At 36.6% G+C, this 13,084-nt stretch overlaps 3 protein-coding genes across 5 annotated transcripts; 2 read left to right on the top strand and 1 right to left on the bottom strand.

Annotated features, from left to right (window-relative positions):
* The first annotated feature begins 495 nt into the window (after positions 1–495).
* Positions 496–2,092, top strand: LOC106442085 (putative germin-like protein subfamily 1 member 2). 2 transcript variants are annotated; one of them, XM_048776253.1, is made up of 2 exons: positions 496–1,123; positions 1,309–2,092. In XM_048776253.1, exons 1-2 carry the CDS (start codon positions 997–999, stop codon positions 1,881–1,883), a joined length of 702 nt encoding a protein of 233 aa, XP_048632210.1. In that variant the 5' UTR covers positions 496–996; the 3' UTR covers positions 1,884–2,092. The 2 variants fall into 2 exon arrangements, with proteins under 2 accessions (XP_048632210.1, XP_048632211.1); XM_048776254.1 differs by having other exon boundaries at positions 496–1,153.
* A 2,550-nt stretch (positions 2,093–4,642) lies between these two features.
* On the top strand, positions 4,643–9,511 carry LOC106438972 (U11/U12 small nuclear ribonucleoprotein 48 kDa protein-like). Of its 2 annotated transcripts, none has more exons than XM_048776251.1 (5): positions 4,643–5,873; positions 5,998–6,112; positions 8,296–8,403; positions 8,513–9,043; positions 9,337–9,511. In XM_048776251.1, the coding sequence occupies exons 1-4, from the start codon at positions 4,747–4,749 to the stop codon at positions 9,026–9,028; spliced, it is 1,866 nt and encodes a 621-aa protein (XP_048632208.1). In that variant the 5' UTR covers positions 4,643–4,746; the 3' UTR covers positions 9,029–9,043; positions 9,337–9,511. The 2 variants fall into 2 exon arrangements, with proteins under 2 accessions (XP_048632208.1, XP_048632207.1); XM_048776250.1 differs by having other exon boundaries at positions 4,647–5,873; positions 9,122–9,511.
* A 247-nt stretch (positions 9,512–9,758) lies between these two features.
* LOC106438973 (glyceraldehyde-3-phosphate dehydrogenase, cytosolic-like) lies at positions 9,759–12,033 on the bottom strand. Its single transcript, XM_048776252.1, has 9 exons — positions 11,911–12,033; positions 11,791–11,820; positions 11,605–11,705; positions 11,267–11,382; positions 11,071–11,170; positions 10,725–10,871; positions 10,561–10,621; positions 10,240–10,480; positions 9,759–10,156 (listed from the first exon to the last, which is right to left on the bottom strand). Exons 1-9 carry the CDS (start codon positions 11,912–11,914, stop codon positions 9,940–9,942), a joined length of 1,017 nt encoding a protein of 338 aa, XP_048632209.1. The 5' UTR covers positions 11,915–12,033; the 3' UTR covers positions 9,759–9,939.
* Positions 12,034–13,084: the final 1,051 nt, after the last annotated feature.

The raw sequence follows: 13,084 nt of genomic DNA, 5'->3' as shown, positions 1-13,084 counted from the left end.
AGACTTGTCTTCTTGCCGCTTCTCCTCTTGATGCATATTCTATTACTTGACCAATATGATCACACTTTTAAGCTAGATGAACTTCTAACCTAAAAAAAACCAATTGGTTATAACTGGACTAGCCTATCTATTTTATATATTACTAAGGATCTTTTCTAACATCCGATGTAAGACACTTTGTGTCTAATACGCTCCCTCGAGATGATGATTTTTTGAGCGTCAATCTCGGAATGTTCGGGCAAGGATCGACGGGCCAACTTTGGGCCAGATCGATGTGGATCTGGTTGGACTGCGTGGATCGGGTTCTGATACCATGTTAAGCTAGATGAACTTCCAATTTAAAACCAATTAGTTATAAGTGGAGTGACCCTTCTATCTTATATATTACTAAGGATCATTTTCAACATCCGATGTGGGACACTTTGTGTCTAATACACACAACTAAAGTTAATTAATGGATGTGTTTTTTCTTTATTGTACCTGGTGTGTATGTGTAGCTTAAGTGATTGATGTTAACACTAGCTGCTTTAAATTTCTGAGATTAAAAATGTGCGATTAATGTGTTTTTGGGTGATTAATGTTTGGTCATGTGGTTAACACTAGACTTCAATAAGATTATCAATGTTCCGGTGGTTAACATGTAATGGTGTAAACATAGATGCAAACACAGAATCAAACTCAAATGAAACGATCATTAATGCTGTTCTTATAATAGACTTTGATTTTCCGTGGAAACTCCGTCAAGCGATTTATGTATATTAATGCTGTTTATAACTTGTAAGCTAAAATGTTCTTATAATAGACCTTTTTCCATCAAGCGATTATGTATATTTTAGATGATGTTTACAACTTGTAAGCTAAATCAGATGATTTTAGACGACTTCTTGGGGGTATATATAGCGCATGCACGATTCTCATGCAGCGATATTCAATACACAAAGTAAGGAGAAACAAAAAAAAACAAAAAACAAACGAGCATTTTAATTTGAAAATAAAATGAAAGGTCTTCTTCAGTTTCTCATAGCTAAAATCATCTTATTGGCATTAGCATCTTCAGTTGTAACTTGTTACGATCCATCTCCTCTTCAAGATTACTGTGTTGCCACCAGCAATACAAATGGAGGTTCTCTCTATTGTTGCATTTACGTACATGGCTCCTTTGCTATATATATTGCATATATATTTGATCAATTCCTTACATATAATTATATATATAACAACTAAAATGTTTCATATATTATCTTCAACATAAAATTATTTTATTTAAACGTCAACACCCTTAATTACTGTAACTTGTATTTTTCGCAGTTTTCGTGAATGAAAGGTTATGTAAAGATCCAAAACTAGTAACGTCCAATGATTTCTATTTTTCCGGCCTAAACACCCCTGGAAACACCAACAACCGTCTTGGCTCATCAGTCACCAATGTAGATGTCAGAAGAATCCCTGGTCTCAACACTCTCGGAGTTGCCCTTTCCCGCTTTGATTTCGCCCCTGGAGGACAAATCCCACCGCACATACACCCACGTGCCTCCCAAATGATCTTAGTCCTCGAGGGAACGCTCTTGGTCGGGTTTGTGTCCTCCAACGACTACAACTCCACGCTCTTCTCCAAGGTTCTTTATCCCGGAGATGTATTTGCTTTTCCCGTCGGTTTGGTTCAGTTTCATGCTAATATTGGCAAGACGAATGCGGTTGCGATTGGTGCAGTCGGGAGTCAAAATCCTGGTGTGGTTCCGATTGGTAAAACGCTTTTCGGGTCCCGCCCTTTGATTGATACAAGGCTTTTGGCTAAAGCTTTTGCGTTGGACGTGAATACAGTGAGATATCTCCAAAGGGTGTTTTCTTTGGAAGAAAATATAGTTACCCCTATAGTTAACTAGTTCAACAGAATAACTACAAAACATATAACTAAGTATTTCATAAGTACTGTATACGTAAAAAATACAGAAAATGATAAGTCTGTGGGAATTAAATTTGTAAGTGTGTAATATACGTGTGCTAATTTAAAAACAGTATGTGGGAAATTAATTATTAAAATTAATGAATGAATAAATATAAAATAAGATCTTTTAAACTTTAAGAGAAAGAGAGATATATATATATAGGGCGTATATAGAGGTTAGGGAGCCTGGAATTCGAAAGATGAAATATCTCGTTTTCGTGTCCCGCCTCACACAGCGTTTTCTCTAAATCTCAAGTTTTATATTAACTGGCGTTAAAATACTTGCGATCCACTAATTAAGCAATTCTAGATGATTTAAATCACATTTTATGTCGATTACATAACTGAAGTTAAGGACGTCGTTTTTTATAAGGTAGTATCACTGCTTCTCCTCTTGAAGCATATGCTGCACCAGTTGATGCCTAGATATTGATCCATTTGAACTATAGGATCACATAATTAGGAAGGTCATGGTGACAGAACTAATTAATGTATGCTTATGATAAAATGCATGTGATGTTTTTTTAAAACTTGTTTTTGTGTGCAAGTAATATACATGTAGACTTTGATCATCGAGCAAATCACGATCATATTAACTTCAGTAATCGAATATTATAATAGCTTAAAATTTACATCATCGAAAATTAATTGTATTCAGTGGTTTTTCTGATACTATATACATAGCAAAGCTTCTGATCGTTTCCTCACCAGTTGAACTTTTTTGCTGTGTAAAATAAAATAAATGGAAGGTGTTCTTCAGTTTCTTCTAGCTCAAGTACAATAAAATCTGTGAAAAACAATGTTTGAATTGTATATGAAAACCAAAATCTTGTATTTTAAAGTTTTAGAGCGTGCTTAAATTGGCTTTGAATCAGAACTGTGAAAAGTGAAAAATGAAACAACTCGTCTTCTTGTTACAGTTCGCAACGCTTTTGTTTCAGTCTCATTGCTTATCTTCAAAGTTTGTGTGTTAGTGTTACAACAACACGCTATTGAATAGTGTTAAAACTACGATGTCACATAATTAATATGTTGATGGAAATTAGCAGTGCCGTCCCAAAACTTTACGAGGCTTAAAGCCTGTCAAGATATGTGACCCTTATAAATAAAATTGTTAATAACAAAAGCGTATGATATGGTTTTGGTATTGCTCGAACTAGGGACAAGAAAATCCAACTTATCTTCCTAAAACATTTAAGCAACATACAATTTTGGTTAGTGTGGCCTATATTTTGGTTAATGTAGCCTATATTTCATTTCTATATTTGTGGCCTGAAGCCAATGCTTCATCTGCTTTAAGGGAGGGACGTGCCTGGAAATTAGTATAGTTTTTGTGGTTTGATAGTAGTGAAAATGGTTAATACATTTCTTTTTTTACAACTTCAGTTAATACTTCTTCGTGTGCAAGTATAGATAGACGTATACGTTGCTTTGCCTTTGATTTTAAAGCAAATGCTCTGCGTTGGACGTGAATACAATAAAATATCTTCAGAGCTTTAAATATGTGATAAAAATATTGATAAATAAATACGTTAAAGTAACTGTAAGCGTAAATAAAATCAGTTGAACAAGAGACTTTATTTTTCAAATATTTTTAAAAACTGTTATTTTTGAATTTTTTTATTTTTATAGAAAGCTATTATAGATTGTGATTTAGAAATTACGATAACAAAATTTGTTGTTGATAGATAAATATGTTTTCAAAAATTTTCATCTATATATTATATTTTTAAATTCTTGTTATCCTAGTTTGTAAATCACAGTTCCAAATTTACAATTGTTCTCTATAAAAATGAAAATTTTCCAAAAATAATAGTTTTTGAAAAATTATTTCAAAACTACCAGATATTGATGAAAATTATGAAAGAATACTCATCTATCAACAAAAATTCTTGTTATCCTAATTTATAAATCACGATCCAAAAATACAACCTATTGATGAAAAATTCATAACGAATACTTCTATTAATAAAAATTTTTGTTGTCCTAATTTCTAAATCACAATCCCAAATCTAAAAATTTTCTCTATAAAAATGATAACTTTCCAAAAATAGCAGTTTTTTAAAAAAATATTTCAAAAATACAACTTATTGATAAAAAATTCGAAACGAATACTCATCTATCAACAAAAATTCTTGTTATGCTAATTTCTAAACAGAAATTCAAAACCTACAATAGTTTTCTATAAAAATTAAAAGTTTCCAAAATTCTGAACTACTGTATTTTCGTCTATCAACACAAAAATCTTGTTATCCTAATTACAAAATCACAATCTCAAATCTACTATAGTTCTATATAAAAATGAAAACTTTCCAAAAATAATAGGTTTCAAAAAAGATATTTTTAAAAATACAACCTATTGATGAAAAAAATCTGAAATAATACTCATCTATTAAAAAAAATTCTTGTTATCCTAATTTATAAATCACAATCTCAAATCTACAATAGTTCTCTATAAAAATGAAAATTTTCAAAAAAATAGTTGTTTTTAAAATAAAAACAGGAACATAAAAGAGAGATTTTCTGAAAGCCTTTTGCTTAGAAATTTTACTCATTTAACATTTGACAAAAAGTTCAATGTTAAATCTTTTCTATTAAACTTTGATTTGAGAAATTTCAATATTAAATGGGTTTCTCATCAAATGCTACAAGCCTGTTGCAAAAAAAAAAAGACTTAATGGGCCTACTTAAATGGGCTTTGCGTACGAAACATTAACTGTACAACAGAACGTCTTTGCATCAAACATTCTCTTTTTTTTTTTTTCAAAATCTAGTTTGTCTGTGAAGTTCGCCGTCGCCGGATGGATCGACCACCGTCGTTTCCTCACTATCAAAACCCTAATCTCAACTTCTTCCCCCAATGTCCTCCACTTAACCCTAATCCCAATTTCTCCTTCCAACCTCCTTCACCGATTCTCGAGCTCTCCAGCACACTCTCCTCTCTACAGTCCCTAATCTCAGAATCCCAACGCACATTAGCTTCTCTCTCGCGAAATCTAGCTGTAGACAACTCTTCTCTTCTCGACAGTGACAATTTTGTTCGGTGCCCTTTCGATCCTAACCACCTCATGCCACCAGAAGCCCTCTTCCTCCACTCACTTCGTTGCCCAAAGCCTCTTGATCTCACTCACCTTCTTGGATCATTCACTAGTTACAGGAACAAGCTCGAGCTGCCGTTAAATAACGGCGACGGTGACGTTTGTTTCTTCTACAAGGACTGCCCAGGCGTTGTTAGCTTCTCTGGGATCGATAATAACAAGCAAAGTTTAAAACTTTGCAGTGATTTTGAAGGTTCTTGTGAGGAAGAGAAGAAGAGTGTGTTGGATAAACGGTTAAGGCTCTTGCCGTCTGATGTCTATGCAGTGAAGAGTGAGATTGGGAGATGGAGAGAGTATCCGAGTTCTTATTCATATAGTGTTCTTTCTTCGATTGTGAGTTTGAAAGTGATTGAGATGAGTGAGTTGAGAACATGGATTCTGGTGAATTCCACGAGGTTTGGTGTTATAATTGATACTTACATGAGGGATCATGTGTTCTTGCTCTTTCGGTTGTGTCTGAAAGCGGTTGTTGAGGAAGCTAGTGGGTTTATGAAAGAGTCTGATGCTAATTCGTGCGAAAGGAGAACGTTTGAGTGTCCGGTTTTGGTTCGAGTGTTGTCTTGGTTAGCTTCTCAGCTTGCTGTCTTGTATGGAGAAGGAAACGGGAAGTTTTTCGCTCTAGACATGTTTAAACACTGCATTGAAGTGTCTGCCTCTCAGATTATGTTGTTCCGGTCACCTGAATCATCTGGTGTTATCGAGGTTATAGATGATGCAAAATTCAGTAATGAGGATGTGGCAGCAGCTGTTGCAGCGTTGTATGAAAGATCTGTGCTTGAACGAAAAATGAGAGCGATTCGGTATGCGCAACCACTAACAAGATATCAGCGGTAGGTTTCAAATATTTGAAGGGCTATTCTGTTTTTCAACTTGATTATTTGTCCATTTTCACAGTTTCTATCTCTGTAGTGTTTAAGTTTCTTATCATTGTTTGAATCTGAGTTTGATTTAAAGGGTAGCTGAGCATGGTGTTATGACGGCTAAAGCTAATGAGGAGCGGAAGGGACGTCCTAACTACCGACCTATTATTGATCATGATGGTCTTCCGAGACAACGCTCATCGAATCAGGTTTATACTAGACCATCTACTAACTGTGTTATATAACATGAAGGAAACACATATTACTCTAGGGAGTTTTTTTTTTTTGAATTAAATGTTAAATTGAATTCAAAAGAAAAAACCTTTTTACAACACTAAGTGAGTCCTTTCTTATAAAAACTATACTAGAAAATCAAAGTAACTCATACTACTACTCCAATCAACTACTCTTCCATCACTCAAAAGAACTTCTTCAATACCTAGCCCTCACTCCTACTAGGCACCTAGCTCTCACTCCTACTAGGACATTCCTCCACCTTGAAAGAAACTTACCCAGCTCTCACTCCTACTGGGCACCTAGCTCTCACTCCTACTAGGACAGCCAAGCTTATCTTGTTCCAAACCAAAACTGCAATCCTCCTTCATACTTCTTATCCCTCCCTTGAATGATATAAAGCTTATTCCTTACAGTTTTTTCAATGAGCTTAGTAAGAAGACAGTGAGAAGATCCTTGTTCCCCATGTCTCCTCCTATTTCTCTCCCTCCAAATATAATGCACTGAAGTTTGGAAAAGATAGCGAATGGTAAAGAGAAATAGCCTCCCCTGATTCTCATCCACTACAATCCTTTTAATTTCAGACCATCTCGCAGTGAAGTTATCCTTTAGCACTCCTCTTGCCAAATTTTCCCAAATAAGACTAGTAAAAGAGCACTGAAAGAACAAATGCTCAATGGACTCCAGCGGGTCTTGACAAAAGCTGCAGGAAGTGTTTACACCTATATCCCATTGAGCCATCCTACTCCCTGTGGAAAGTCTGTCTCGCATTGCTACCCAGAGAATGAAAGAGTATTTAGGGGTATAGTGTTTAAACCATATCGCCTTATACCAGTCACAATGTTGGTGCTTCTCACGTACTACTTGCCAAGTCTCACTGGTTTTAAACTCTTTCTTATATATATCCTTCTCATTCCTCCAAAGCGATATATCTTTCTCTTCAAGATATAGTTTCTCCTTGATCTTCTCGATTTCCAATTCAACTCTATTTAACATAGAGAACCGGTGATTCTTCTTCCTGTGATTTGTACACTCAGCAACTTTTGCATCTTCCTTAATTCCCATCTCAATGTATCTACCCTCCCCCAAAATCTCAATCAAACGACCCATAGGAGACCATTTCTCGTACCAGAAAGAGGCTTTCAATCCATTCCGAACATCAACCATATAGAAAAGCTTTGCTCTGTCTCGATGTTTTAAGATCTTCTTCCACATCCAAGAACCCATCTGAGTGGTACTTTTAATCGACCAGAGAGAGCCTTTTCTTATAAGATAAATCTGAACCCATCTGACCCAAAGAGATTCTGCAGATAAAATCCTCCAAATAAGCTTCAGAATATTAACCACAGACATTTCTTTCAATGATCGGATGCCTAAACCACCTTCCTGTTTAGTTCTACAAACTTCTTTCCAACTAACCTTCACTCTTTTGCTCTTCAAATCAGTACCCGACCAGAGAAAAGCAGAACAGATTCTTTCAATCTCTCGGATACAGCCACTAGGTAATTGAAAAGCTGCCATCCAGAAGTTTACAAGGCTCATAATCACTGAATTTATTAACTGGAGTCTCCCGGCATACGAAAGAAAACGCCCTGTCCAGGATCCTATCCGCTTTCTAATCTTCTCAATCAGCGGAAGAAAATCTCCTACCGTCATACACTTAGTCAATAAAGGAAGACCTAAGTATCGAACTGGTAATTTACCTGAGGCAAAAGGAAAATGACCCAAAATCTCCTCTCTTTTCTGCTCACCAACCCCAGCCAGAAACAGAGTAGACTTTTCCAGACTTATCTTCAACCCTGACATTTTATCAAAAGCTTCAAAAACTTGCAAAATACTTTCTACAGATCGCTGAGACCCATCAGCAAACACCAACAAGTCATCCGCAAAGCACAGATGTGTGAGAGCAATATTTTTACATTTCGGGTGAAAACCTGTCTGACCTTTAGCTGCTGCCTCATCCAAGAGTTTCGAAAGCACATTCATACAAATGACAAAGAGATAGGGGGAAAGAGAGCAACCTTGTCTTAGCCCCCTACTGCTCTGAAAATATCCTGCGAGCTCACCATTAACTTGGACTGAGAAAGAGGCTGTAGTAACGCAAAGAGTGGGAGTTTTTGCTGAAGGAACCGAGATTGTATTGTCTATAACGTTGTAGGATATGGATAAAATGAAGACAAGAGAAGAGCTTTTAGCTGAAGAGAGAGATTACAAGCGTCGAAGGATGTCATACCGTGGTAAGAAGGTCAAACGAACTCCTCGACAGGTATGAGAAAAATTGGATGTTGCTCTATAATCATACGTACTTTCATGTATATATGACATTTAATTAGCAATAAACTTAAATTGAGTTTTCTCAATCTTTTGTCTTGTAGGTGTTGCGTGATATGATAGAAGGATTTACAGAAGAAGTTAAGCTAGCAGGAGGAATTGGATGTTTTGAGAAGGGAATGCCATCACACTCCTCGTTTTCTATAGGCAATGATCAGAAAGAAAGTGTGTCAACGACATTGACAGACGCATCAGCGAGAGCCTATAACCAAGGGAAAGGAGAGAAGCGTGCAGATAGTGAATATCCGATGGATACTAGAACCAGTACAGATAGAGGAAAGCGGTATGAGGAATATGATTCCAGTAGCTCACAGAGACAGCAAAGTCGCAGATCATACAAGCGCAGTGTTGGAAGAGATGATGATGATGATGAATACAGAAGGACCAAACGACGTAGCCACGAAAAGGAATCTCATCATCAGAACCACATATCATCTCGTGAAAGGAGTTCTTCAGATTACAAAACCAAAAGGGACGATCCTTATGACCGCCGCAGCAGTCGGGAAACTAGGAAGCAAAACTCGTTTGAAGATAGATACAATCCATTAGAAAGAGATTGAAGCTAAAGAGAAGAGGTAAGTCATTTGAAAACCATCTATCTATCTCCTTATCACCATGTCTTGACTTTGAGATGGAGTGATCTATGTTTACAGGAGCATCTGCAGTTTTGTGTGAATCCGTATCCTCTTTTGTATCCTTAACCATGATCCTTACTTCGATGCATTTAAGTGTTAATGAAAACCTTATCTTTTGATACTCAAAGTTTCTAGCTATTTCTCAACGTCCCTTGGGTTTATATATTCAGTGTGGTTTACCACTCCTGTCTATATAATTTTTCAGTGTTACTTTTCTCTTTTGCTTGTGACAGATTGAAGTTAACTCAAAGTGATGTTCTTTCTATGAACAAGCCATGAGCCATATGATTGCTGGGAAGAAATGAGAATTCAACAAGAGTTTGTAATGGTGAAGACACTGTAATGTTTACATCTGTAATACTTTAATGCAATCATATGTATATAAATAAAAGATGATGACCAGAGCCATTAATCATGTTAGAAGAACCGTCAATAGCTACCGCTAAAACAACTTGAAATCTACACTACTACAAACCGGTTTGTATTGGTTTTAGTTATAAAAGACGCAAGTGCCCATTTGGGAATCTACTGGAGGCATCAATGAAAAACATCATCCTTGAACCATCTGTTTGACATTATTGGATCTGAGTGTTTCTCTTCAAAGAGCCTTTCACCATGTTAGGTTGATCAAAAATTATCTATAACTTCCGAAACGTATTAGAATTCAGCTTTGATTTAGTTTAAATCTGAACAAACGATAAAGAGAGTAACTCAATATATCAGCCTAAAGAGCCTCTTCAGAAAACAACAGGTCTACAAACCGAAAATAGAGTTCAAATTATTAATTGAAAATAAAGACTTATTCCTCCAAACATCATTAGAGATCTTGTCAGGGTTTAGGCCTTTGACATGTGAACGATCAAGTCGACGACACGGGTACTGTAGCCCCATTCGTTGTCATACCACGACACCAGCTTCACGAAGTTGTCACTCAATGCGATTCCAGCCTTTGCGTCAAAAATGCTCGACCTGCTGTCACCAATGAAGTCAGTTGAGACCACATCGTCTTCGGTGTAACCAAGGATTCCCTTTAGCTTTCCTTCAGATTCCTCCCTGTGCGTATTGTTAAACAATTCAACCTGTTAGTTACCAAGATATGATGAAACTACGCTAAGTAGAACCGAAAGCTAGCTTACTTGATAGCCTTCTTGATTTGGTCGTAGGTTGCAGCTTTCTCGAGTCTAACCGTTAGGTCAACAACTGAGACATCAACGGTGGGAACACGGAAGGACATTCCGGTCAACTTTCCATTGAGCTGTGGAAGCACCTTTCCAACGGCCTTGGCAGCTCCAGTGCTGCTGGGAATGATGTTGAATGAAGCAGCTCTTCCACCTCTCCAGTCCTTCATTGATGGTCCATCAACAGTCTTCTGAGTAGCTGATATAATAAAACAAACCCCATTACTTCAGAGTTTCCTCTAGTAGGCAACCAGTTTTGTGGAAGATTGCGAAATTTACCAGTGATAGAGTGAACGGTAGTCATAAGACCCTCAACAATTCCGAACCTGTCGTTGATAACCTACAGGAAGAAACCCACGATTGGAGATAGGATTAGGAAAAATATTAACTTACCAAAGTTCACTATCAAACTGATTGTTAATAGGGTATGAGGTAATTTATACCTTGGCAAGGGGAGCAAGGCAGTTAGTGGTGCAACTAGCGTTGGACACAATGTCAAGGTTGGACTTGTACTCGTGCTCGTTGACACCAACAACAAACATGGGAGCGTCCTTGCTCGGAGCAGAGATGACAACCTTCTTAGCACCACCCTAAACAACGAATCACCAAAATATTCAGTTGAAAACTTGAAACATCGCATCACATAACCTTACTATACATGGATAAGTACAAAATTACTAAAACTCATCCGAGACCAACAAGCTATAGCATATAAAATAAAACCATTTATAGAACAGAGAACAATCCACATATAATGGTATATAACATCCAAAGCAGATAAAAACAAACCTTCAAGTGAGCAGCAGCTTTGTCCTTGTCAGTGAAGACACCGGTAGACTCAACAACAAAGTCAGCTCCAGCTTCACCCCATGGGATATCCTCAGGGTTCCTTCACAAACAAACAAAAAATCACTTATCAAATTAAAATTCTCAAAAAACAGATACACACATACACTGAAAAAAGATAATCATCTAGTAAACGTACCTAATGCCGAAGACAGTGACTGGCTTCTCACCAAAGAGAAGAGTCTTCTCATCCTTAACCTTGAGCTCATTGTGTTTCCATTGACCGTGAACACTGTCGTACTTGAACATGTACGTCTACAACAATCAAAAACGGAGAGTATAATCAATTACACTGTTCACACTCTTGACTCGATCGATAACATTACAGTTGTACCAATACAATCACATCAGCTCCAAAAAACACACACGATCTAATCAGCTAAATCAACATGAGATTCAACCAACTAAACCAGATTCTTAATCTAAGTATAAATCAACAGTCCAGGATCAAAACGACGTCGTAGGAAGAAAACGAACCATGTACTCAGTGGTGATGAAGGGATCGTTGACGGCTACGAGCTCAACGTCGTCTCTCTGAAGAACAACTCTAGCAACCAAACGACCGATTCTTCCGAATCCTAGCGATTACATAAACCAAACGTTAGATTCAACACATCTGCTACATATACGAAAGCAAACGAAACTAATCAATCAGAGACTCACCGTTGATTCCGATCTTGATCTTACCGCCAGCTACAAACAAAAAGAGAAATCCAAAAACAATCAGAATACATGACATTATTAATAGGTTAGAGAAACCAAATCAACGAAGGAGATGCTCACCCATTTTCGAATCGAACACGCGAGAGTGTGAGAGAGAGAGAGATTGAAGATGAGATTTTACAGAGTGACAATGGTGAGTGAGTGAGTGAGATCCGAGGAAGAGGGGTTTGCGTTTTTATAAGAGAGAAGAACGTGGCGAAGGGGTCGGGAAGATCCAACGGTGGAGATTGTTTTTCTTGGAGAATATTAGTGATGGGCCTAACTCACACCCAAAAGCTAGCTCAAGAGTGGAGGTTTATCCATACACTTATATATTGCCCAAGGACCATCATCCCACACGATGTGGGACTCTAATAGCCCCTCTCGAGATGTGGATGAGAAACGGTCCAATCGGAAACAGCCCAAGTCCAACATCTCGGACATACCACAGCAAGATGGGCCATTTGTACAGACTACATAAGTAGGAAACTGTTTATATGGGAAATCATCTGCTGGGATTTTACCATGGGCTCTGATACCATATTAGTGATGGGTCTAACTCACACCCAAAAGCTAGCTCAAGAGTGGAGGTTTACCCATACACTTATATATTGCCCAAGGACCATCATCCCACACGATGTGGGACTCTAATAGAGAAAAAGTCAGATCTGCTTCAATCTATACTATTAAAGAAGAATACTTCTTATAAATCTGACCCTGAATTTTCCTATTAATTACAAAACATTTCATTTCTTTTTTAATTGCTTTTTAAATTGTTTTAAATGTTTTTCGAAAATGAAAAGCCCAACCAATTTACTACTTACATTTTCCTTTTTTTTTAAGTCCATTAAATCGTTTTAAATCTCATTTTTTACTCAAAAATTTACGGAATCAAATCAAATAAAAAGAAAATCCTCCAATTTGAGAAACACACAGAAAAATATTTTAACTGTTTGACATGGTAACTAAATTTTCCAAAAAATAATATTAAAATATAAAGAAATTCGATTTTAAAGAGAAGATCTCCCAACTTTCTCCCCAAGTTTCTCATAAAACCTAACACCTCGCTTTGAATCCGATCAATATTATAAATAGGCAACACCGATTTCTTATTCAAACCCATACCTTCGAACAAATCAACAGGATCTACGTAGGATAATATAGGACAAACATTTTTATTTTAATAATAATTAAAAAAAATAAAGAAAACAATATTATAAAAATTGACTATAAACAAATTAAAAAATCTATTAAA

The sequence above is a fragment of the Brassica napus genome, chromosome A3 (genome assembly GCF_020379485.1).
Source record: "Brassica napus cultivar Da-Ae chromosome A3, Da-Ae, whole genome shotgun sequence".
Lineage (NCBI taxonomy): Eukaryota > Viridiplantae > Streptophyta > Magnoliopsida > Brassicales > Brassicaceae > Brassica > Brassica napus.
This window is presented reverse-complemented; position numbering and strand designations above follow the sequence as displayed.

Bases quoted from the DNA above. Each gene is read 5' to 3' on its own strand.
- LOC106442085 (XM_048776254.1), top strand. From the start codon at position 997: ATGAAAGGTCTTCTTCAGTTTCTCATAGCTAAAATCATCTTATTGGCA. The intron at 1,154-1,308 runs GCTCCTTTGCTA...TATTTTTCGCAG, and splicing joins TTGTTGCATTTACGTACATG to TTTTCGTGAATGAAAGGTTA.
- LOC106438973 (XM_048776252.1), bottom strand. The intron at 10,481-10,560 runs GTAAATTTCGCA...TTATTATATCAG, and splicing joins TACCGTTCACTCTATCACTG to CTACTCAGAAGACTGTTGAT. The intron at 10,157-10,239 runs GTAAGCTAGCTT...CAATACGCACAG, and splicing joins CAAATCAAGAAGGCTATCAA to GGAGGAATCTGAAGGAAAGC.
- LOC106438972 (XM_048776251.1), top strand. From the start codon at position 4,747: ATGGATCGACCACCGTCGTTTCCTCACTATCAAAACCCTAATCTCAAC. The intron at 6,113-8,295 runs GTTTATACTAGA...ATAACGTTGTAG, and splicing joins GACAACGCTCATCGAATCAG to GATATGGATAAAATGAAGAC. The intron at 8,404-8,512 runs GTATGAGAAAAA...TTTGTCTTGTAG, and splicing joins TCAAACGAACTCCTCGACAG to GTGTTGCGTGATATGATAGA.